Source organism: Pelophylax lessonae (genome assembly GCF_965119305.1).
Source record: "Pelophylax lessonae genome assembly, chromosome: 2".
Lineage (NCBI taxonomy): Eukaryota > Metazoa > Chordata > Amphibia > Anura > Ranidae > Pelophylax > Pelophylax lessonae.
Genome location: NC_138769.1, coordinates 709,578,508 through 709,604,523, shown reverse-complemented (window position 1 = coordinate 709,604,523; position 26,016 = coordinate 709,578,508). Strand labels below are relative to the sequence as shown.

General features: G+C 43.9%; 1 protein-coding gene across 2 annotated transcripts in view; it reads left to right on the top strand.

The window, feature by feature from the left end:
* ANKRD42 (ankyrin repeat domain 42) overlaps positions 1–25,727 on the top strand; it is a 65,435-nt gene extending 39,708 nt beyond the window's left edge. For both annotated transcript variants that reach the window (XM_082247199.1, XM_082247198.1), the window contains exons 9-12: positions 6,901–7,073; positions 13,617–13,743; positions 17,102–17,243; positions 25,601–25,727. In XM_082247199.1, coding sequence (XP_082103325.1) covers positions 6,901–7,073; positions 13,617–13,743; positions 17,102–17,243; positions 25,601–25,711 — 553 coding nt within the window. In that variant the 3' untranslated portion in view covers positions 25,712–25,727. The remainder of the gene's footprint in view (positions 1–6,900; positions 7,074–13,616; positions 13,744–17,101; positions 17,244–25,600) is intronic.
* Positions 25,728–26,016: the final 289 nt, after the last annotated feature.

Below are 26,016 nucleotides of genomic sequence, written 5' to 3'. Positions count from 1 at the left end.
GCCTCTGGCTGGTACTGCTGTGTGTGCTGCTGGTGGAAAATGCTGGCTAGGAGAAGTGTAGTGTGCAGCGGTGCTGCGCTGGAGGAAGAGGCGATGTCTGTATTTGTCACAGGCGGAGTGCATTTGAAATCACTCTGCCTGTGACTCACTCAGACTGTCAGAACGGAGCCAGAACTATACAGGAAGCATCAGCTCCATTCTGACAGATCAGCTGAGACACAGACTCCGCTGCACGGGGGGCCGGACCAGATGACTTCGCGGGCCGCATACGGCCCTCGGGCCGTAGGTTCCCCACCCCTGCCTTAAAGTAACCCCCCAAAGGATTTTATAAATACCCAAATGGCCCTTGGCAGAAAAAAGGTTCCCCACCCCTGCTTTAAGGGGTGATTGTCCGAGTTCCGGGTTTTTACTCAAACCTGCTTACAGTTCCCAGGAAGAAAGGCAAGGTGCATCCAATCCTGGACCTCAAGGCACTGAACTGCTTTGTGCGGGTGCAGAAGTTCAGAATGGAGTCCATTCGCACAGTGGTGGCATCCCTGCATCAGGGGGATTTTCTTGCCTCTATCGACATCAAGGATGCTTACCTTCACATTCAAATATGTGCCGGTCACCAGCACTTCCTCTGCTTTGCCGTGGGAGAGGATTATTATCAGTTTGTGGCATTACCCTTTGGTCTCGCCTCTGCTCCTCGGGTTATCACAAAGGTGTTAGCCCCGGTGCTAGCATTGTTACGCCAATGAGGGATCGCGGTACTGGGCTACATGGATGACCTCCTTCTGCGAGCGGAGTCTCCTACTGCTCTGGTGGAAAACCTGGAAATCACCATACGAACTCTCGACAAACTCCAGAAACTGCAGGCTGCGACTCGTCTCCTGCTGTCCAACAGATGGTCATCCTTACGGACGTGGGTGCTGGGTCTGATGGTGTCTACCTTCGAGGTTGTTACGTTTGCACAGTTCTATACGAGGTCTCTTGGAAGCTTCCTCTCAGGGAGGATCTTCTTTCCCAATGACCAATCTTCCATCCTGCTTTACAGTCGCTGCCTTTGACGGCTTGGCTGTTGAACGCTAGGTGCTGATGGATAGAGGTTTTTCTGAGTCGGTGATTCCAACGCTGTTAAAAGCTAAGAAATCTACTTCTAGGAAGATCTACTATCGTACGTGGAAAATGTACATTGCGTGGTGTCAGTCTCTTGGGGTTCATCCTCATTCTTTTTCGGTGGCTCTGGTCTTGACCTGCCTTAAACGGGGGGTTGAGCAGAATCTGGCCTTGAGTACTATCAAGGGCCAGGTGTCGGCCTTAGTGGTCTTCTTTCAACGGCCCTTGGCCACATACTCCCTGGTGCATACTTTTCTTCAGGGAGTTTGCCACTTGGCTCCTCCAGTGCTGTCTCCGTTACCACATTGGGACCTCAATTTGGTACTCTCAGTCCTCCTCCCTTTAAAAATCTTCGGGAGATTCCCCTGCTTACGCTGTCCCAGAAGGTGGCCTTTTTGGTGGCTATTACCTCTACGTGCAGGGTGTTGTAATTGGCGGCGTTAGCCTGTCGTTCACCTTACTTGGTAGTTCACAGAGATAAGGTAGTTCTTTGCCTCTGTCTGTTGTTCCTTCCAAAGGTTATCTCTGATTTTCATTTGAATGAAGACATTGTGTTGCCTTCCCTGTGTCCCAGGCCAAGACATCCAAAATAAATTGCTTTGCATGCCTTGGATGTGGTCTGGGCAATTAGGGTGTACCTGGCAACTACAGAGTCTTTTAGGAAATCAGACTCACAGATGGGCCTCAGAAAGGGTTGTTTGCTTCCTCTGCGACCATTACCAGATGGATTAGACAGACGGTGATTCAGGCCTATTCCATCCAGGGTCAGGTTCCTCCTTTCCCTGTCAATGCGCATTCTACTCAGCGCTCAGTGCCTCCTGGGCTTTCCGTCATCAGGCATCAGTGACGCAGGTTTTCAAGGCGGGCACATGGTCGTCGGTGCACACTTTCACAAAGCTCTATAAAGTGGATATGTTGGCATTTGTGGATGCTTCTTTTAGCCGCAAGGTTTTGCAGACTGCTGTTTAGAGGACCTGGTCCTCTTTGAAGGTGCATTGTTTTTTTCAGGTGAGCTCCAGTTGTTAAGTTGAGCTCCTGTTTACCTGGTTGGCTATACTTGGTCTTGGGATTATATTTTTCGCTGTTCCCACCCCTCATGTTTAACACTGCTTTGGGATGTCCCAGTGGTTATGAATATAAGGAGCTCTGTCTGTCAATGAATGAAAGGGAAAATGGGATTTTTGACTTACCGTAAAATCAATTTTTCTACTGTTCATTGATGAACACAGCACCCACCCCTCTGTGTTGTAATTTTTCTGAAACTGCTTGTAACCAAACTGACTACCTATAGCAGGGAGAGGGAGTAAATGCCCAGGGACTGCCCATAGGTGTAGCCAGACTTTTTTTCCACCTAGTGTCCTATTCCCGTAGGGGGCAGTATAACCCAATGGTTAAGAAAATTCGGAGCTGTGTCCGTTAATGAACAACAGAGAAATGGATTTTGCAGTAAGTCAAAAATCCAATTTTTTTCTTCCCCATAATTGGATGTTGGACGTCAGCAGAGCTTCTGCTCATTTATTAAGCTCTGAAGCAACTGCTCTTGCAGAGTGCAACTTCTCTGTTTGTTTGCCTTGAGTAAATCAACCCCTGTGTGTAAAAGAGAGGTATGAACCACTGTGTATAATAGAGGTATGAAGCGCTTTGTGTAATAGAGAGGCATGAGACACTATCGGGTTGATTTACTTAAGGCAAACAGACTGTGCACGTTGAATAGTGCAGTTGCTCCTGAGCTTAGTAAATGAGCAGAACCTCTGCTGACTTCCATCATCCAATCATGTACAAGTAAAAATGCTGCTTGTTTTCATTCTCTTTGCACTTGATTGGGTATTCTTTGGAAATTAAAGCCTTACCTCGTTTACTCTAGAGCAACTGCACTTTGCAAAGTGCACAGTCTGCTTCTCTTTAGTAAATCAACCCCTATGTGTAACAGAGAGGTATGAAGCACTGTGTGTAATAGAGGGGTACGAGACACAATGGGGGTTATTTACTAAAATTGTATGGTGCAGAATGGGGTGCAGCTCTGCATCAAAACCAATCAGCTTCCAGGTTTAAATGTCAAACCTTAATTGAACGAGCTGAAGTTAGAAGCTGACTGTCTACCATGTCTGACTGTCTACCAGATTCTGAGTACACCAGTTTTAGTAAATCAACCCCTATGCGTAATAGAGAGGTATGAAGCACTGTGTGTAATAGAGCTGTATGAAGCACTGTGTGTAATAGAGAGGTATGAAGCACTGTATGTAATAGAGAGGTATGAAGCACTGTGTGTAATAGAGCTGTATGAAGCACTGTGTGTAATAGAGCAGTATGAAGCACTGTGTGTAATAGAGCTGTATGAAGCACTGTGTGTAATAGAGCTGTATGAAGCACTGTGTGTAATAGAGCGGTATGAAGCACTGTGTGTAATAGAGCTGTATGAAGCACTGTGTGTAATAGAGCTGTATGAAGCACTGTGTGTAATAGAGCGGTATGAAGCACTGTGTGTAATAGAGCGGTATGAAGCACTGTGTGTAATAGAGGGGTATGAAGCACTGTGTGTAATAGAGAGGTATGAGACACTGTGCATAATAGAGGTATGATGCACTGATGTAAAACTGAAGTATGAGGAAATGATTCCTCATTCCTCAAAGAGTTGAGTCAGTAGAGTTTATTTACTAAAAGCAAATCCACGGTGCACTACAAGTGCACTTAGAAGTGCAGTCGCTGTAGATCTGAGGGGAAGCTCTGCTGATTTCTATCATCCAATCATGTGTAAGCAAAAATGCTGTTTTTTTATTTTGCCTTCATGACCCCCCTCAGATCTAGAGACTGCACTTCTAAGTTCACTTGTAGTGCACAGTGGATTTTCCTTTAGTTTTAGTAAATCAACCCCACGGTATCCTATACCTATCACACACAGTGAGGTTTATTTACTAGAGTGCAAAATCTGGTGCAGCTCTGCATAGAAACCTGATGAAGTCCCACCTACGGGGACGTAACGCGTATAGAGGGAGGAGGAGTGGATGACGTCACCCGCCATGCAGCTCGGAAAACGATTCTGCTGTTCAGATGTATACCGCGCACTGGGTACAGTGCCTTATCCGGTAATTTTAACTTATGTGTGAAGCAATAAAGTATAATTTTAGTACATTACACACTATGCGCAGTACTTTGTTTTTTTCATGGTGAACAATTGGACTGTACTTGATTGAGGATCCCAGGTCTCATTAGAGTGCTTCAGCTGTGATTACTATCCACATACTCTCTCAAGGACTCTGCTTGTTTGGCCCGTCTAGTAAAACAGGGGCTTTCCTGGAGGTGAGAAGCTAGTGTGGCTGGTGGAGGATTCACTCAGTGGAGCACATCCAGTGGCTCTTTTGACTGCATGAGCACCTCTTTTCACTCTGGGACTCTCATTTGCATTTCCATATATTTCATCATATTTATTTATTGTTAATGTTTTATTGTTCCTAGCGCTGCACTGTGATTTATCTGCATAGAAACCAATCAGCTTCCAGTTTTTTTTTTTTTTTTGTCAAAGCTAAATTGAACAATTTGAAGTTAGAAGCTGATTGGTTACCATGTACAGTTGCAGCAGATTTTGCACTCTTCAGTTTTAGTAAATCAACCCCTATGTGTGATGATAGAGAGGTATGAAAAACTGCATATTTTACAAATGTAATGAGGAATTGCTTGCAATGCATAAGTATGAGACACTGCATATAATGGAGAGACCAAAGTCACTGTGTAAAGGGCGAGACAAAACGTGTGTAATACAGAGGGATGTGGCAATATTTGCAAGAGAGGTTTGTAGCTTTAGTCTTATAAGAAAGTGTGAGTCACTCAATGAAACTGATAGGTATGATTCAACGCATGTAATAGAGCGTTTACGAGGCCCTGGTGGATTATTTTAGAGTGCGTTCATTTTATTACAGCTCACACACTGGATTTAAACAGTCAGTTAGCCCTTAAAAGAGACTTACAGTCAGGTCCATAAATATTGGTACATCGATACAATTCTAACCTTTTTGGCTCTATACACCACCACAATGAATTTGAAATGAAACAAACAAGATGTGCTTTAACTGCAGACTTTCAGCTTTAATTTGAGGGTATTTATATCCAAATCAGGTGAACGGTGTAGGAATTACAACAGTTTGTATATGTGCCTCCCACTTTTTAAGGGACCAAAAGTAATGGGACAGATTAACAATCCTAAATCAAACTTTCACTTTTTAATACTTGGTTGCAAATCCTTTGCAGTCAATTACAGCCTGAAGTCTGGAATGCATAGACATCACCAGACGCTGGGTTTCATCCCTGGTGATGCTCTGCCAGGCCTCTACTGCAACTGTCTTCAGTTCCTGGTTGTTCTTGGGGCATTTTCTCTTCAGTTTTGTCTTCAGCAAGTGAAATACATGCTCAATCGGATTCAGGTCAGGTGATTGACTTGGCCATTGCATAACATTCCACTTCTTTCCCTTAAACTCTTTGGTTGCTTTTGCAGTATGCTTCGGGTCATTGTCCATCTGCACTGTGAAGCGCCGTCCAATAAGTTCTGAAGCATTTGGCTGAATATGAGCAGATAATTTTGCTCGAAACACTTCAGAATTAATCCTGCTGCTTTTGTCAGCAGTCACATCATCAATAAATACAAGAGAACCAGTTCCATTGGCAGCCATACATGCCCACGCCATGACACTACCACCACCATGCTTCACTGATGAGGTGGTATGCTTTGGATGATGAGCAGTTCCTTTCCTTTTCCATACTCTTCTCTTCCCATCACTCTGGTACAAGTTGGTCTTGGTCTCATCTGTCCATAGGATGTTGTTCCAGAACTGTGAAGGCTTTTTTAGATGTTGTTTGGCAAACTCTAATCTGGCCTTCCAGTTTTTGAGGCTCACCAATGGTTTATATCTTGTGGTCAACCCTCTGTATTCACTCTGGTGAAGTCTTCTCTTGATTGTGGACTTTGACACACATACACCTACCTCCTGGAGAGTGTTCCTGATCTGACACACATACACCTACCTCCTGGAGAGCGTTCTTGATCTGGCCAACTGTTGTGAAGGGTGTTTTCTTCACCAGGGAAAGAATTTTTCGGTCATTCACCACAGTGGTTTTCCGCGGTCTTCCGGGTCTTTTGGTGTTGCTGAGCTCACCGGTGCGTTCTTTCTTTTTAAGGATGTTCCAAACTGTTGATTTGGCCACACCTAATGATTTCGCTATCTCTCTGATGGGTTTGTTTTGTTTTTTTCAGCCTAACGATGGCTTGCTTCACTGATAGTGACAGCTCTTTGGATCTCATATTCAGAGTTGACAGAAACAGATTCCAAATGCAAATAGCACACTTGAAATGAACTCTGGACCTTTTATCTGCTCCTTGTAAATGGGATAATGAGGGAATAACACACACCTGGCCATGGAACAGCTGAGCAGCCAATTGTCCCATTACTTTTGGTCCCTTAAAAAGTGGGAGGCACATATACAAGCTGTTGTAATTCCTACACCTTTCACCTGATTTGGATGTAAATACCCTCAAATTAAAGCTGGGAGTCTGCAGTTAAAGCACATCTTGTTTGTTTAATTTCAAATCCATTGTGGTGGTGTACAGAGCCAAAAAGATTAGAATTGTGTCGATGCCCCGATATTTATGGACCTGCCTGTATGTGCAGGGTTCTGATCAATCTATAAAATGCTGCAGAATTGGCTTCTACTGATAAATCAATGAAAGGATAAATCGATAAAATGTAGTTTAGTTTTTCTGGTATCCACCTCTAATGTTCACGAACATCTGTTTTTTTTTTTTTCTGTTTACAGGTTTGCACAGCTAGCCGCTGTCAAACTCCTGGGAGGAGGAGGAGTGGAGGAAGACTCTGATGAGGAATTCAATGAAGATGACCCATTATTCTTTGAAAGACACGGCGTAGAGGGGAGCACTGACCAACACGATGAGTTAAACCTTAGTGCAGCCGAGAAGAAGCAGGCACGCAGTATGTATCCTGCTTCCCAGCTTCAAAAGGACCAGGATAGGGGCCATTTATCACATGTAGCATCCTTCTAGATAGGCTGCTAGGATGTTAGGTAAAGTTAGTTATTTTGGCTCCTCTGTAATCATTACAGAAGCTGTTTATTTCTTTGGGCTGTTGTAGGACCCACAGGCTATAGGTGTGATTACTTCCCCTGCATTCTAGAGGCTTCTAGAACATAGAAGGCTGGAAGATTTAGATGGGCAGGTTGAATATTTATTAGGCTGCAGCCAATCCCTGGGAAAGGTGTGCCCAGTAGGTGGCTGGAGTGGAGCCTAAATAATCTGAGGCCTTAAGCAGCCAGGGGTCTTGTCCTGCTGTAGTGTGTCCTCCTGGTACAAGTCATTATTTCTGGAATACAAGTTTCTACAATCAAAATAAAATTTAAAAAGACATCCCCTAAAACCAGGGGTCTCCAAACTTTCTAAAAAAAAGGGCCAGTTTACTGTCCTTCAGACTTTAGGGGAGCTGGACTGTGGCCATTGGGAGCAAAAATTGTCCTGGCATTAATGGAAGTAAACAGTGTATCTTTGTCATTAGAGGGAGAAATAGTGCCCTATTGTTGGTGTCAGTGGAAGAAGTGTGCTTCGTCGTTAATGTCAGTTGGAGAAATAGTGCTCCATCGTTGGTGTCAGTGAGAGGAATAGTGCCCCATCCTTGGTGTCAGTGGGAGAAATAGTGCTCCATCCTTGGTGTCAGTGGGAGAAATAGCGCCCCACCCTTGGTGTCAGTGGGAGAAATAGTGCCCCATCCTTGGTGTCAGTGGGAAGAATATTGCCCCTTCCTTGGTGTCAGTGGGAAGAATAGTGCCCCATCCTTGGTGTCAGTGGGAGGAAAAGTGCCCCATCATTTGTGTCAGTGGGAGCAACAGTGCCTCATCCTTGGTATTAGTGGAGAGAATAGTGTCTCATCCTTGGTGTCAGTAGGAGGAATAGTGCCCCATCAAAGGTGTCAGTGGGAGGAATAGTGCCCTATCACTGGTGTTAGTGGGAAGACTAGTGCCCCATCCTTGGTGTCAGTGGGAGGAATAGTGCCCCATCCTTGGTGTCAGTGGAAGGAATAGTGCCTCATCCTACTTGTCATAGTGCCCCATCGATGGTGTCAGTGGGAATAATGGTGCCGTGTTAGTGGGAGGAATAGTGCCACATTGTTGGTGTCAATGGGAGAAATAGTGCCCCGTTATCAGTGACAGGCATTATGCCCCCTTGTTGGAGTCAGTGGGAGGAATAGTGTCTTGTATCAGTGGGGCCAGATAGGGGCAAGCAAAGGGCCGCAGTTTGGAGACCACTGCCCTAGACTGTTCAGTGAGCCAGAGTAAATGGACTGATGCTGTGGGGTTGATTTACTAAGACTAGGGAGTGCAAAATCTGGTGCAGCTCTGCATAGAAACTAATCCGCTTCCTGGTTTTGTTGTCTAAGCTTAGTTGAAGAAGCTGAAGTTAGAAGTTGAGTGGCAACCATGCACAGCTGCACCAGATTTTGCACCTTCCAGTTTTAGTAAATCAACCCTTGTGTGGCTGGCTGCCTCTGCATTATTTTGAGAAAGAACCTGTTAAAACCAGCCGCTCCTACAGGGGCAGCACTACACACACACACACACATTCTTACCATGCAGTGAATGTGTTTTAAAACAAGCCCTCACTGACCTCTGTAGCTGCTGGCAATTCTTCCTAAATTTATAACAGAGGCACTCCTGCTCCTCCCTCCTACAGTAGGAGAGACTTGACAGCCTTCTAATGTAAACAAACAGCAGGTGCATTAGAAGGCTGGAAGATGGACTAAAATGTAATTCAGTGCCTCTACAACAAGAATGAATTGCTCTACAGTGCATGCAGCTATAGAGGTCAGTGAGCACTTATTTGAAGATTATTTACTGACTACTAAGAACAATAAATAATTCATGGCTTGGCCACAAGTTTACTTTAAAGCCCAACTGATTTCACACAAGTTTTATCTTTCTGTAGTCCTCTGCCCTACATGTTATAATATGTAACTGGTTATTGCTTGGAAATGTCTTAAATGACAATGGTACATTTGTTGTCATTTAATTCTGCAATTCATTGTCCTCACCCCCTGAGTGCAGCCCACTTGGGATCTTCCCTATCTTCAGCCTCAATCCATTGATCTTTACTGTGCTGTCCCGCTATGAACTGCCCAGCCTTTCCTCAAAAAATGTCTGCTTCATACTGCGCATGTGTGCTGCAGACCCATTTATTCCTGTGGGAAAGCTGTACTCATAATGGTCTCAAGAGTATTTTAGAGTACAGCTTTCCCTTAACAATGAATAGGGCATGCACAGTATGAAGCACCCTTTTCTCTTATGGAAAATGTTTTTTTGCTATCAAACTGCAATGCTCTGTGAATGCAGAGCTGAGTGATAGCCACACCTCTCATTTACAGGGGGTGAGTCAGATCATTTCTGTTATTAAGCACTGATAACTGTGTGCAATGGGTTTAGCTCTGGTGCAAATTGGACAGCATAGTCCTAGACAATCTGCAGTACTACTGTTATAGAAAAGTGAAGGAAAGAAAAGAATATGAAAGTGGAGGTTTTACAATGGCTATCATAGTTAATTTGCATTTAATGACTACATCCAGGCTTTGCCTTAAAAATTAAAACTTGCCTTTCAATGGTCAGGGCTCTGACCTACCGAAATTTAACCACTTAAGCCCCGGAAGATTTTACCCCCTTCCTGACCAGGGCCTATTTTGCAATTCGGCACTGCGTGACTTTAACGGACAATTGCGCGGTCGTGCGATGCTGTACCCAAACGAATTTGACGTCCTTTTTTTCCCCACAAACAGAGCTTTCTTTTGGTGGTAATTGATCACCTGTGCGATTTTTTTGATCATGCGCTATAAACAAAAAAACAGCGACAATTTTGCAAAAATAACAATATTTTTCACATTTTTTTTATATGAAATTCCCCCCCAAAAAAATGTAAAAATCAAAATTTTTTAACATTTTAGGCCAATTTGTTTTCTGCTACATATGTTTGGTAAAAAAAAATCGCAAAAAGCGTATTTTGATTGGTTTGTGCAAAAGTTATTGCGTTTACTAACTAAGGGAAAGATTTTTGTCATTTTTATTGTTTTTTTTTTTTTAACGAGTAATGGCGGCGATCTGCGACTTTTTTTTTTTTTGTGGGACTGCGACATTGCGGCGGACAGATCGGACCCTTGACTGACATTTTTGACACTTTTGGGGGTACCAGTGACATTACTACAGTAATCAGTGCTATACATATGCACTGTTACTGTAAAATGACACTGGCAGGGAAGGGGCTAACTTTATTTGAGAGGGAGGGGTTAAGTGTGTCCCTAGGGGCGTGTTTCTTACTGTGATTGGATGTGGCTGTGTGTGTAACAGCAGAGATCAACGGTCCTACATAGCAGGACCGTATGATCTGTGCTGTTACACAGAATGACAGGCGGCTTTGTTTACATTAGCCGCCTGCCTTTCTCCCAGTGTAACCGATGATCGCGAGTGACCGGCGGACATCGGGTCCGCCAGTCAGTCGCGTGGGGGGGTCCGTGAGCAAGCGGGAGCGCCCCTCCGGCGGCGCGCGCTCGCTCCCTAGAGCCTCACAGGCAAGCGACGTACTACTACGTCGCTTTGCCTGTGAGGGGCTGGCCACCGCAGTAAATAGTCGTGCGGCGGTCGGCAAGTGGTTAAGGAAGGTCTGCATTACAGTTTGATTATACCTAGCTGAGTGGTACTTAAACTGGTTCTAAAGGCTCAAGGCTTTTTACCTTCTTTCATAAAGGTAAAAAAACCTTCTCTGTGCAGCCCCAATACTTACCTGAGCCCCATTGCGATCCAGTGATGTGCACGAGAACCTCAGCTCTCTGGGGACTCTCCATCCTCATTGTCTGAGACAGTCATTGACTCATTGTCAATCACAGCCAAGAACCAATGAATAGAGAGGGGGTGTAGTGTGTGTGTGAATGGACACGCAGAGCAGCGGCTCAGGGGCGAGCCTGCTTAGGTGCCCCATTGTAATCTGCTTACTCTGGGGGCACTCGAAAGGAGGGAGGGGCCAGGAGCGCCGTCGGGACCCGAGAAGAGGAGAGCAAAACCAACTGCACAGAGGAGGTAAGTATAACAGGTTTGTTATTTAAAAAAATAATTGTCTTTAACCACTTGCCGACCGCTTACCTCATATTTCCTGCGGCAGTGTGGCTCTCCCAGGCAAACTGACATAGGTCTACGTCGGTCGCTTGGTGGCAGCTAGGGGGCGAGCGAATGGTCAAACATCCCCATAGACACACTCCTAAACCTTGTGGACAGCCTTCCCAGAAGAGTTGAAGCTGGAAAAGGGTGGGCCAACTCCATATTAAACCCTACGGACTAAGACTGGAATGCCATTAAAGTTCATGTGCGTGTAAAGGCAGGCAATACTTTTTGGTAATATAGTGTATCTGGCTGCCCAATACTCTCAACCAGTGGTGGCCATTTCTTTTTATTGGGGACCTCAAGTGCTGCCCTTGGCTTCTCTAAAGGACCACACATAATATTCAATGACTGTAATGCTACAAAAAACAGTCAGATATTGCAAACATCAACAGGAGATGGCCAAAGACTACAGGAATGCTTCAAGAGATGGTTAGAGACTGCAAACATGCCAAAGGAATTGTTAGAGACTGGGGAGCAGGGCCGGCCCTACCATGGGTCCCACTGGGAAAGTTTGCAGCGCATAATGGGCGGCATTTTTTCATCTCATACTGGCGCCTGTAGTGCAAACTGAGTATGAGGAGGTGGAGCGTCTCCTCCGGGGAACGTTCTTCACATGATTCTGGTGTGTGCAATGACCTCAGACACCAGAGCACTCCATCTCACACAGGGCAGGCTGGATCTTCTAGGGGAGTGGGCGCGGCAGATACAGGAATGACAGGAGAACTGAGGACAGACAGTGGGTGTTTGGTGGACTGGTCTGGTGGTGAGTTATGGAAGAAGATAACAGGATATATAATATTTTTAAAATTTTATATTTATATAAAATAATGGATGTGAGGGGCCTTTTGTTGGGCGTGATTTTTTCTTTTTGGGGGGGGGGCAGCATTTCATTTTTGGATCCAGGCAGCACAATGTCTTGGGCCAGCCCTGCTGGGGAGTCATAGACTGAAGACACATTACATGAGAGTGCTAGAGATCACTGCTATTACAGCCCCTTAGGAGATCACTACTTCCACATTTGTGCTTCCTACAGCCCCCTTAAGAAGTTACTCGATATTTCTCACAGCACGATACATTAACCACTTGCCGACTGCCTCCTGTACATTTACTGCGGCACGCAGCCGCTTACAGGCAAAGTGACATAGGACTATGTCGCTTGCCAAAGAGCCTGTAGGGGGCGAGCGCGCGCCCGCTCGTTCCCTGCCTAGCTAGTGCGTGTGACCGGCGGCTCCAATGTCCGCCGGCCACTCGCGATCTCCCACAGCCGTCTGTCATTCTCCCTGAAGTAATGACAGAGGCTATGCGATCCTGCTATGTAGGATTGTATGTCTCTGTGATTACTTCACTAGCCACGCCCCCTAACAGTTAGAATCACGCCCCTAGGGACACACTTAACCCCTTGATCACCAAAAAAAGTTAACCCCTTCCCTGCCAGTGTCATTTTTACAGTAACAGTGCATATTTATAGCACTGATTACTGTAGTAATGTCACTGGTACCCCCAAAAGTGTCAAAAATGTCAGTCAGGTGTCCGATCTGTCCGCTGCAATGTTGCAGTCCCACAAAAAAAAAAAAAATCGCAGATCGCCGCCATTACTAGTAAAAAAAAAAAAACAATAAAAAATGACATAAATCTTTCCTGTAGTTAGTAAACGCAATAACTTTTGCGCAAACCAATCAAAATACGCTTACTGCGATTTTTTTTTTTTTTTACCAAAAATATCTAGCAGAAAGCAAATTGGCCTAAAATGTTAAAAAATTTTGATTTTTACATTTTTTTTTTTGAGAATTTCATATAAAGAAATGTGAAAAATATATATATTTAAATATATATTATAATTAAATAATTTTTTCAAAATTGTCGCTGTTTTTTGTTTATAGCGCAAAAATTTAAAATAGCACAGGTGATCAAATACCACCAAAAGAAAGCTCTGTTTGTGGGAATAAAAGGACATCAATTTCATTTGGGTACAGCGTTGCAAGACCACGCAATTGTCCGTTAAAGTCACGCAGTGCCGAATCGCAAAAAAGGCCCTGGTCTTTGAGCAGCCAAATCCTCCGGGGCTGAAGTGGTTAATAGAGATCAGAGGAAAAAAAACATAAAAAGTGAAAATGTTTGGGTAGATAGTGGGAAAGAAATAAAACAAACGATTTAGCTACTAGAACCCAGTCTAATAAATATTTTTCATTTACTGGCCTGAGTAGGCAACTAGGGGGGGGGGGGGGGGGTAAAACAAACTACTGCCTTAAGGGGCCCTGGGACTGTATAGTAAGTTCCGCACGTGGGGCCCAAGTCTCCAAATGTTTTATGACACATCATCTTCCTTACAGTGAGAGCATACAAGAAGATGAAGGAACTCGAAACTCTTCTGCAAATTGCTAAAAGCAATTATAAGCATCTTGGTGGGATCTTGGAAGAGGAAACTCAGAGAAAGAGAGAGCAGAAAGAATCAGAACGGTAAGAGTTTCTTCTGATACCTTCCACTTATGTGCTTGCGGAAATTGAAATGCGGTTTTATCACATGATGGGGAGATATTGTTAAAGTATATCTGAATCCAAGATTCAAAATGTAATATATAGCCCATAGATGTGGTGGCTAGGGGTGTGCACGACGGAAAAAATTGTTTCGTTTTGGATTTGTTCATTAAGGTAATAATTTTGTTTCCTCATATTTGTTACGTCAGAATGATTTGTTTTCTGAAATTGTTTCCTATATTCGTATTCGTTTTATAGAATTGTTATTTTCAAATTGATTTGAAACTGAAAATTTGAAAATAAATTTGAATTCTAAATAGAAACATTAAATGCATGTATTAAATGCAGTAAGGTATAAAAGTGAAATAAGATGATGATTCCTACTTAGGCGAGTTTATAGAATGGAATAGAATTGAAAATAAAAGATTGGAATAGAATACAAAACTATAGAATAGAATAAAATAGAATATACAAGAATAGAATAGAGAAGAATAGAATAGAAAATAATAGAATAAAACATAATGAAATATAAAAGAATAGAATGAAACAGAATAGAATGAAAAATAATAGAATAAGACATAATATAATATAAAAGAGTAAAAAAGAACAAATATAGCCGTCTTCGTAAATTTGAATTTTTGAAAGACGGCTATATTCCTTCTATTTTCTTCTGTTCTATTCTTTTGTATTTTATTCTATTCTATGCTATTTTTTTCTATTCCATTCTATTCTACGTTATTCTTTTTCTTTATTTTCTCTTCTTTTCTGTTTTAGTCTATTATATTCCTTTATTTTCTATTCTGTCTTATTCTATTCTTTTCTATTTATGTTTTATTTTATTCCCTTTTTCTACTCCTATTCTGTTTTCTTATTTTTCTATTCAATTCTATCCTTTCCTTTTCAATTCTGTTTTATTCTGTTTTATCATATGTCAGTTTACAGGGGTGGCTGAGCAGGAGCAGAGAGACACAAACTAGTAGAAAAGACTGTTATTGTGAAGACTGACTGTGTGTAGTGGGACGCTGGCTGAGCAGGGTGTAGTGTATTGTGAGTACCTGAGTAGTGTGAGTACCTGAGTAGTGTGTGTACCTTAGTATTGTGAATACCTGAGTTGAGTGACTGTGTAGCGTTGAATACTGCTGAGTAACTGTGTGAGTGCTTCAGTATTGAGTTCCTCAGTATTGTGAGTACCTGATTAGTGTGAGTCCCTAAATATTGTGAGTACCTGAGTATTGGGAGTACCTGAGTAGTGTGGGTACCTGAGTATTGTGAGTACCTGAGTGGAGTGACTGTGTAGTGTTGAATACTGCTGAGTAACTGTGTATGACGGGAGTAACTGTGTGCTGAGAAATTAGAGCTAGAAAGCTAGTAAACAGCTAATGGGACAGAGTTAAATTCCCAATCCCCATTAGATTAGTGGGTACAATGCCTGGTGGGTGTGGAGATGTGACCCGGTGCACATCTTGTGGCATGTATGCGTTCCTCGATCATACGATCGAGGGCGAATACAGCTGCACAAAATGTAAGCACGTTGCCTCCCTGGAAGCCCAGGTCCTAAATCTAGGGAAGCAACTGGCAACACTGAGAAGAATCTCCATACTTAAGGAGAGCTGGGAACATACCCGGCAGGGGCCAGCACAGAGGCAGGTGGGTGCAGGCACCAGAGCAGAGTAGTTGGGTGACATTTAGGAAGGGTAGAGGGGAAAGAGTCAAGAAGGCCGGTCCTGGGCTGGAACATCCCAATAAATACGCTCAGTTGCGTGATGTTGGGGAAACCTGTGAGGAACCAGCATTACTGGAGCACACACTCATCATAGGTTGAACTGGATGGACTGGTGTCTTTTTTCAACCTCAGTAACTATGTAACTATATAAAGCAGCCTAAGTAGGAATCATAATCGTATTTCACTTTTTTTACCATACTGTATTTATTGTTTCCTATCTGAATTCAAATTAATTTTCGAATTCAAATAACTTGTTTCGTTATAATTTATTTTGGATTACCGTAGTTGAAATTCATTACTATTGTGATTTTAGAAATTCAGATACATCCGAAAAATAAAAATGTCCGAATTTCGATTCATAACGACAAAAGACACACATATCTAGTGGTGGCTATGTTAGTTTTTTTAGGCTTTTTTCCTTTACATTTTCCTTCTGATCTTGCCAGTACCATACTTTATGGTCCTAGAGTAACAACACTCCCTCTTCCACTCTCTTTACGGAGAAGCAACATGCTCATCCTAGGTTTCCTTCAGGATTTGGACTACAGAACATCCCCTCATATTCATAAGATCAAAATGGAAAGGTTATGTATTTCACACAGAGAGTTCAGAAAGCTGATAACATTGTTTGAGAATTAAATTTGTCTAAGGACAAATTTGATGCAATATATTAAATTTTTGTTCTTGAGTTTAGATATACTTTCGTAATGATTAAGCACACAGTGTAGTGTATGAAACGCGTCTACCTTGTCACTATTGTCACATTGGGATGTCCAGTCAATAAATCTGGATTTTGACTTCATCTGGAGTGCTGCCAATTCTTTCTTTTTCATTAGATATACTTTCATGCTGACCAAATTTAGATGAAACAAAGTTTCCTGCTTGTATAGATATGTCAGTGATCTCTAGTGAATGTGAGTATCTACAGAACTTTTCTTTGGCCTCCTCAGTGGGTATGCACCATTATAAGGACTTGGTGTCAATGGCTTTGGGATTGTGTTGATGGCATTCCCTTCATGTCAGTTTGAAATGCTTCTCAGATCATTCATTGACAAGTGTATTTGAGCTGCAGTTGACTTCCTTTTGACCTGCTTCAAGTGGATTTTGCATTCCTATAGGCTTGTAGGGGGTGCAAAACCCATATGGCACAAACAAATGGCCTTTGATACAGGCTGTAAGGCACGTGTTATTAAACACAGTGATTGAGTCAGCTGGGAGGCTTGCAGGGAAAGCCAAGAGGGGAGAGAGCAAAATGCCATTTTACTGGGAGGTAAATGGATGGTATGAAAAGATAATGGCATCAACAAATTCATGAAGCCTACAAACCCTCTACTATGTGGACATAAATCGGGAATAAACCACTGACTATTCAATTTATGTCATGATGATCTTCGCGGAACACCAGGTTACTGGCCTTTTAGAGTGAGAGGTGGCCAGGTGCAATGCAGCAACTACCAGGTAAAAATTGGAAAACAGGGCAGGTAGCCTGGTTCTTTGTATTTTATTGAATCATTCAGTTTGAAACCACTATGCTATAAACCAGGATTCTTCTCTATAACACTGGAGAGATTGAAGCTCATATTTGTTCATGTCTCATATTTCTAACCTTCTCTCCAGGATGATAAAAGACTTGGAGGCCCAACTAGAGTATGAACGCCTACGCCGGGAGAAGATGGAGGTCCAGCTAGATGAATACAGGGTACAGATCTCTCAGCTTAATAGTTGCCTGGAACAGATGAGACCCCTTCCTCAACCCAGTGTAAGTGCTCTCTTCTTCGAAGGACCCTTAATGGACAACTTCACCTTTAGTAAACTGATTACATAGTTAGTCTGGTTGAAAAAAGACACAAATCCATCTAGTTCAACCTATGAACCAATTGTTCTTTTTATAAATGCTCCCACCCCAAATTTTTTTTTTTACCTGATCCAGGAATCTTTTTTTCAACAAGGTCCCGGGTGGCTCCTCTTCACACTGCGCATGCGTGCCATGGCCACATTCATTCTAAAGGGATAGCTATACTCTTGAAAGCCTCCAGTGGTCTGTCAGAGTATGGCTTACTCATACAACTGAATACCACGGCACACATAGGCTTTTTAACGCAGAACATCACCCTCCCGCAGCACTCCCTTCTTCATCCTGCTCCCCCTCCACAGCACAGATATCAGGTTTATTTGTTTTCTTCCTTTTTTCTTTTCTTGGTAAAAGCCGCAGCCTGCCCCCCATCTTCCGGCATTTGCATAGACGGATGAAGCCGGTGCCCCGGTGCCTCCTGGGCTACATGACGTGCAGTCCCATTCAGTAAGGAGGAGGGGGGCTGGCCTAGCGCGCCGGCACCCGGAAGAGCCGGCAGCTGTCAGGAGGCCACATGGCAGTGCTGGACCCCTGCAGCGGCTGCAGAGAGGAGGATCCCAGCAGGTCAATGCTGGATTCACTTGCTAGGGGAGTACCCTTACTGTTTAGAACACAGTATCAGGTAAGCAAGGGAAAACTAATTTTAGGGGAGGGAAAGGCTGGAGTTCCTCTTTAAAGAGAAGCCACCCAGGACCGTGTTAGAGGAAAGAACACTGGATTGGGGAGGAGAGTAGGTATTATCCCCAGTGGGCTGCACTCAGGCGTGTAGGGGAGATTTTTTAAAAGACAACTTTACTAAAGGTAAAGTTGCCCTTTAAGCATGTGCCTATGTTTATTTTAGAGCTTGTAAACTGGCAGCAGGAAACGTGGATTTTACCAGTAGATGTCTTCCAGTGTGCCCATGAACCCTGAGAAACACAGGGGCTTGCTATGCTTAAGAGCTTTGGGCCACCTCCAGGCTTCACGTTCCTCACTGTTGTTCACGGAGTTTGCCTATCATGGTTTTGGACCATTAGGGAGATGTGGCTGGAGAATGGGGTGGACCGGAGTTCTGCACTCTAGGAACTGTTACTTATTTATCCAATAGATTGCCCTGGGGTTTGGGTCTCCTGTGGGATCTGGTAACAGTACCTCCCAGATTTATGTATATACAGGTGCATCTCATAAAATAAGAATATCATCAAAAAGTTAATTTATTTCAGTAATTCATTTCAAAAAGTGAAACTCATATATTATATAGATGCATTACACACAGAGTGATATATTTGAAGCATTTCTTTCTTTTAATTATTGTGGCTTACAGCTAGTGAAAACCCAAAATTCAGTATCTCAGAAAATTTGAATATTACATAAAACCAATAGAAAAAAAAGAAGGATTTTTAATACAGAAATGTTGGCTTACTGAAAAGTATGTCCATGTACAGTATAGTATGCACTCAATACTTGGTCGGGGCTCCTTTTGCATGAATTACTGCATCAGTGCGGCGTGGCATGGAGGGGATCAGCCTGTGGCACTGTTGAGGTGTTATGGAAGCCCAGGTTGCTCTGATAGTGGCCTTCAGATCATCTGCATTGTTGGGTCTGGTGTCTCTCATCTTCCTCTTGACAATAACCCACAGATTCTCTATGGGGTTTAGGTCAGGTGAGTTTTCTGGCCAATCAAGCAGTGATACCATGATCATGTGACCAGGTATTGGTAGTTTTGGCAGTGTGGGCGGTGCCAAGTTCTGCTGGAAAATGAAATCAGCATCTCCATAAAGCTGGTCAGCAGAGGGAAGCATGAAGTGCTCTAGAATTTCCTGGTAGAGGGCTGCGCAGATTTTGGACTTGATAAAACGCGGTGGACCAGCACCAGCAAGATGTCATGGCTCCCCAAATCATCACTGACTGTGGAACATTTTGCATTTCATTTGGAAATCAAGGTCCCAAAGTTTGGAGGAAGAGTGGAGAGGCACAGAATCCAAGTTGTATGAGGTCCAGTGTGAAGTTTCCACAGTCAGTGATGATTTAGGGAGCTGATTTCATTTCCAGCAGGACTTGGCACCGCCCACACTGCCTAAAGTACCAATACCTGGTTTAATGATCACGGTATCACTGTGCTTGATTGGCCAGCAAACCCTGCCTGACCTAAACCCCATAGAGAATCTGTGGGGTATTGTCAAGAGGAAGATGAGAGACACCAGACCCAACAATGCAGATGAGTTGAAGGCCACTATCAAAGCAACCTGGGCTTCCATAACACCTCAGCAGTGCCACAGGCTGATCGCCTCCATGCCACGCCACATTGATGCAGTAATTCAAGCAAAAGGAGCACCGACCAATTATTGAGTGCATACTATTCTGTACATGGACATTTCAGTAAGCCAATTTTTCTTTATTAAAACTCCTTTTTTTTTTTTATTGGTCTTATGTAATATTCTAATTTTCTGGGATACTGAATTTAGGCTTGTTACTAGCTGTAAGCCAAAAGCATCACAATTAAAAGAAAGAAAGAAATCTATAAAATATTGAATTACTGAAATAAATGACCTTTTTTATGATATTCTAATTTTATAAGATGCACCTGTATTTCTAGCTGGTAGTATGCAAATTTATGGGGTCCTTGTGATTAAAAGCCTTGTAAAGGTAACAACAGAATATCATGTTTCCGCCAATTTTAGCAAAGTTGCTATTTGCATAAGAATAGACTTACCTCCTCCCAACACACAATGTCCATCCCATTGTCAATGCCTGGGCCTACTGATTAGTAGCTTCTCCCTAGTACACCTGATGAAAAAATTGGATGAAAATTACCGCTTTCGGAACGATTGTCTGATTATCTGATCGTTCGTACACAGTTTTCGAGAGTCGATCACGACAGTTCATGCAAATTATCCGAAGGGACATGCATGAAAATGTTTCCTGTACGATAACAGAACTAAAAATTTTCTATTAAGCAGTCCAGTATTCGCCCATAAAAAATTGAGCGACCAGGGCTGTGAATGCTCGGAAACAAAAGAATATATTACAATACAATACAATACAATACAATACATTACAACACAACACCACAGAAAGTTGTATTCTGTCTTACAAGAATTTTCATAACTCTGTAACCTATTCCGTTTTCGATATAAGACTAGTATGCAAAAAAAATAAAAATAAAAAATATGATCATTCGTCCGATATTGTCATTGTATGCCAAGCTTTAGGCACTGCGAGATGGGGTGAGACTTTGTACTGCCTGCTGGTCCTGTAAGGTTTAAGGTTGCTTGTGTATACATCTGTTCTGCTTCTGGCCAGTGTTTGTGAAGCAATTTGGAAGTATTTTCAATGCAGCATTTGAATTTAGATTTTAATCTCATAGAGCAGTGTTACTTAGGCCAGTCATACACAGTTTGAATCAGCCTGAATCCTGCTGAAGCGGCCGAGGTTTGAACCGTGTATAGGCAGGTTGATTGTACCAAGTTGATCAATCAACTTGGGTACAACCAGCATGCCAGCTTTTTCCTGTGATTATTGCTAGCGGCTGCTATAGACGCTAACAATAATCACTGTCTTCTCCCAGCGGGGCTTCCCCTGCCCCCATTACCCCCACTGGGAGAAGGTTGAATGTACCAAGTTGATTAATCAACTTGGGTACAACCAGCATGCCAGCTTTTACCTGTGATTATTGCTAGCAGCTGCTATAGCGGTAGCAATAATCACTGTCTTCTCCCAGCGGGGCTTCCCCTGCCCCCATTACCCCCACTGGGAGTAGACAATAGCTGGACAGGAGGGATTTCCGCATCAGCACTGTCTGCAGGAAAGAAATTTGCTCCATGTATGGATGGCCTTAGCCTCCACCCCCACCTCCAATCCTCCCTACATACTTACATGAGCCTAATCTTGATCCAGCTCTGTGCCGGAGAGCAGTGGCGCTCTCCTCCCTCCCTCTCTCCTTACAGGACATGGAGTCAGCAGATGAAGCCATTGGCTCCTGCTGCTGTCAATCAAATCCTGTGATGAAGGAGAGGGGGGCAGGGCCAAGCTGCAATGTCTGTGTCTATGGATGCAGGGAGCACAACTCAGCTTGCATGTGCATAGGAAGCGCGACTTGCTGTGGGGACACAAGCCAAAGAGGAGGAGCTGGTTTGGGGCCACTCTGTGCAAAACCATTGCACAGAGCAGGTAAGTATAACATGTTTATTATTAAAAGCAAATGAATCAGTAGAATCACAAGAAAACTTGCTGCACTTAAATTTAAAGTGTATGTTTTCCCTAAAAATGAACTTCTCCTATTTACTAACTTTTGGTCTGCTAAATAAACCATTGAAAGTGTTATGTTGTATTAACAAGTCGGCAAAATACCTGATGATCCCACCAGAGGTTTTGTCAGATAACTTCCTGTGCTCTCTGCAGTGTTTTCTGCCCACCTCTGTGGACTGCAGAACACCTTCACCCTAATTAATGGAGAAAAGGAGAGGGGGAGATGCTCTGCAGTTTTAACACACTTTCCATGCTAGGATGGCAACGCTGTTCCTCCATAGATACAGTGAGTAAGTGTTATCACACTAGTAGCAGAAGTGCATTATTGCTGGGTTTGTCAGGTGAAAATAAGGGGAAAAAAAAAAGGAAAACGAATGCCGCCACCATATCTAAGACCCCATTCACACTAGTGCGACTTGGTCACCTGGCAAGTCGCGGTGGGTCGCCTGCCATAGATTAGCACAGGACCCGTTCTAATAGGAGCGACACAAGTCGCTCCGACTTAGAAAAAGGGTCCTGTACTACTTTGGGGCGACCTGGAGGCGACTTGCATTGACTTCAATGATATGAAGTCCGTGCATGTCGCGCCGAGGTCGTGGTGCACGCTGTGCTCCGCGACTTTACAGGTCGCCCCAGCAAGTCGTGTCGCCCCTGTGTGAATGGGCTCTTAGAACTGTAGTATTATTTTTGGGTTTAGACACACACAATTGTGACAAAAAGTAAATAAATGTAACAAAGAATATATAGAATGCATGGCCTATATACAGATTCTTAAAATGATGGCTGCCCAGCTTTTTATATTAATGTTGAATTCAAGGCATCAGCGTGGCAGCCAGCAAACCAGCATTTCCAGAAGCAGAGGTCACCAATGGCCGTCCGCATATTACTTTCCCAACATGTGCACTTTATTCTGGAAAATCTGTATTGCGGGAGTGTAACGCTAATCCACCGACTTGCTGAGCCAGGTTCAGCATCAATAGATTTAGCTGCCACACCAAGTCTTTTGTCCGACCCCAGTCAGAAAACATAGAAGGGGCAGCGCTGGTTTTTGTTCTTCACATAAAGAAATATTTTTTTCTAAAAAGGCCGCATGAATCGGAAACAAAAAAGTGCGAAAACTAGACTTCTATACATCTACTGTAGACAAGCCGTGTCAGTATAATGGTGGTGGGGTGAAGTTATTGTGAACTCTATGTGTGATCCTAATTCCTGCCTATATACTATATATGTATAGTATAGGTGTAAAAATATCTCAAATAAAGGGAATTTCAGCCGTGCTAAAAACAAAACTGCAACAGGAGAGACGGCTCTATAGGAAATAATAAAAAACAGGGTAAAGCTGTCTTCCGTAAATTATAACAGCCACTGACCATCTCTAATTTCTTACCCTAAGGCTACATTCACACCAGCGTATAGGGCCGGTACCAAATAAAGCACCAGCTCTTTCTGGACTAGGTGCGACCGCCAGGCCCATTCATTATGACAGGTCACTGGTGGTCACAGCTATTCGCAGCTTTCTGCAGTGATCTCTGCTAGACGCACACCGCAGGTAATTGCTGGCTGTGCAGAGAGCTGCAAATCTCTGATTCCTGCCACTACTATTTGCACTGATAGTGCAGTGTGGTAAGGTTTGATAAAAGACTTGGTATTTTTTTGCTGTGCATTACCCCTTAGGCATGGAAGGGCATGAACTGTGGTGCATTATTGTGCCCTTTATTTTGAATGGCACTCCAACAGGCCTGCATTTATAGCGCACCACACTGAACAGGTGTTTTAAACCTACATTGACAGCCCATATTGGCTGCCATACCATAATCAGGGCTGCTGTTAGAAATCGCGGGGCCCCGTACAGACTACCTGGCAGGGCACCCCCAAGAAAATATTAAAGATATATTTAGCTAAAATTACAACAAAATCACTATTAGCAGACACAAATATAACATAACTCGCATAATTCCTGCTAAATCTAAAAAAAAAACTGTTAAATAAAAAAGAAGATGAGATGAGAAAAATATACAGGCTGGGCAGTTGGAGCTCAGTGATCAGAGAGGCCCCGTTCACATAGGGGCGATCCGACTTAGAGGGGCGACCTCCGAGGTCGCGGTGCGAGCAGCGCGCCGCGACCTCGGAGCGGCCGCCACGGACTTCATAACATTGAAGTCTATGGCGGTCGCCTCCGGGTCGCCCCAAAGAAGCTCCGGACCCTTTTTCTAAGTCGGAGCGACTTGTGTCGCTCCTATTAGAATGGGTCCGCAGCTTCCCTATGGAAGGCGACCTGTGAGGCGACCAGGTCGCCTCACAGGTCGCCTTAGTGTGAACGGAGACAGAGACAGAGAGAGAGAAACAATGTTACAATTTTGCAAATAAACTCCTGAGCATAGATAAGTGCTGGGAGTGGGGCCACACAAGGGAGGGGGATTAGTGAGGGACAACTGTCTCTTTCTCAACAGATAAAAGCTGATAGCAGGGAGGGGGACAGATCAGATTCAGGTGCTGGAGGAAGATTTCTGTATTTGTTGTCCATCACTAATCCCCCTCTCTGTGTGGGCCCCCCTGTGTGCTCGGGCCCCCTACAAGAGGGCTGGTGGTCCCCCCCCTATCAGCGGCCCTGACCATAATGCATGTTAAAGCTGACCTCCAGCTTTACCTTTAGTCTTACATGGTTAGACGGTTGCACAGGCTCCTCTTCTTCACTGAAATTACTTACTCTGATTTTGTTGCACACTTTGAGATTTTTTACAGCGTGCATTAGAAACTGTAGCAAGTCTGGAGGATGTCCAGCATCATCTAGCCCAGAAGTAGGCAACCTTGGAGAGGTGGAGATCTACCTGAACAACATCGAAGGGAACAAGGGATGCAGCACCCTTTTTTTGTAACCTAGCAAAGTTCAAATATAAAGAAGTGGTTGAATAAAACTTAAAATATACAAATCTCAATGTAAAAATATAAACCAGTCATTCCTTTTTAGCTTGGTTTGGCTGACTGGTTAGATTCTTGGCCTGGCTGGTCAGTAATGCAGTGCACCAGTGGCGGAACTACCAGGGTCGCAAAGGTCACACTTAAGACGAGCCATGGCATTTCATCATTGTCGGGGGGCCCCAGCGGGGTTGCTGGCAGCAGGGCTCTGAGCTGAGAATGTCTCTCTCAAACAACCCAGAGCATGCACTGACAGTGCCCCCTCCTTCCTCCCTTGCATGGATGGGTGAGGAGAGTGTCGATCTGCTCCTTCTCCTCCCGCCCCCTCCCCTAAGCAGGAGGAGAGGGGCGGGAGAAAAAGGAGCAGATTGGCTCTCTCCTCTCCCATTCGTGTGGGGAAGGAGGGAGGGGAACTGTCCGTGCAGGCTCTGGGCTATATAAGAGACGCTCAAAGTGTAGAGTCCTGCTGAGGAGGCACTGATCGGCAGCAGTGATGAGCACTGATAGGCTGCGTTGATGAGCACTGATAGGCAGCACTAATGGGCACTGATGAGACTGCCCGTAGGGGGTATGCGGGAGACAAGGAACTGGAAGCCCAGGGCTTGGATGGAAAGGGGGGTCAGGAGGGCCCTTCATGGTTTCTTGCACTGGAGCCCTGAAGGTTCTAGTAACACCTCTGCAGTGTGCAGTGGTTGATAAGAACAAAAGTATTGTAATCAAAGCTGCCAGGGCAGCCCTGATTCTCCTCTTCTCGGGCACTCTGATGGCTCGTCTGGCTCCTCCCTCCTGCTGAGTGCCCCCCACAGCAAGTAGCTTGTATGGGGCTCCCGAGCTGCTGCTCTGTGTCCATTCACAAACGGAGCAAGGCTCAGCCCGCCCCCTCACTCCTCATTGGCTCACTGGCTGTGATTGACAGTAGTGGGAGCCAATGAGGAGGGAGAGACCTAGGAAAAGCTGAGGCACCCCTGTACATTGCTGGATCAGGATGGGGCTCAGGTAAATTTTATGGGGGGCTGGGTCCGTGGCTGAACATACAATGTATGATGGTAGAAAACCTTTACAACTACTTGTAACAATTTTTATAAGCTGGAGTCACTGACATTTTCACTTTTCTCTCTCAGGGGGTGAAGCTGTCAGAGGAGTACAAGGAGAAGAAGAAAGCCAAGAAGAAAGCCACTCCGCAACCGAACCCCGGAGGAGTGTTTGTCAGGCGAGCCAGTGAGAAAAGGTAGAAGGCGAGAGACTGGCAAGGCCCCTGACCTTAGATTACATCAAATCATTTCCACACACCTTCCAATGTACCAAAAAAACTTAATAAACCTATATTTTAAAGAACTCAATTCAGGATAAACTTTTTTTTTTTTTTAAGAATAATTTTATTAACTCTTTTTTTATGTATAAAAGAATAAGAAAAAGAAGCACAAGAATCCATAGAGTGATACAGGTTAAGATCATATTATAGATCAATTATAAAGTGTCTCACAAAAGTGAGTACACCCCTCACATTTTTGTAAATATATTTTATTCTATCTTTTCA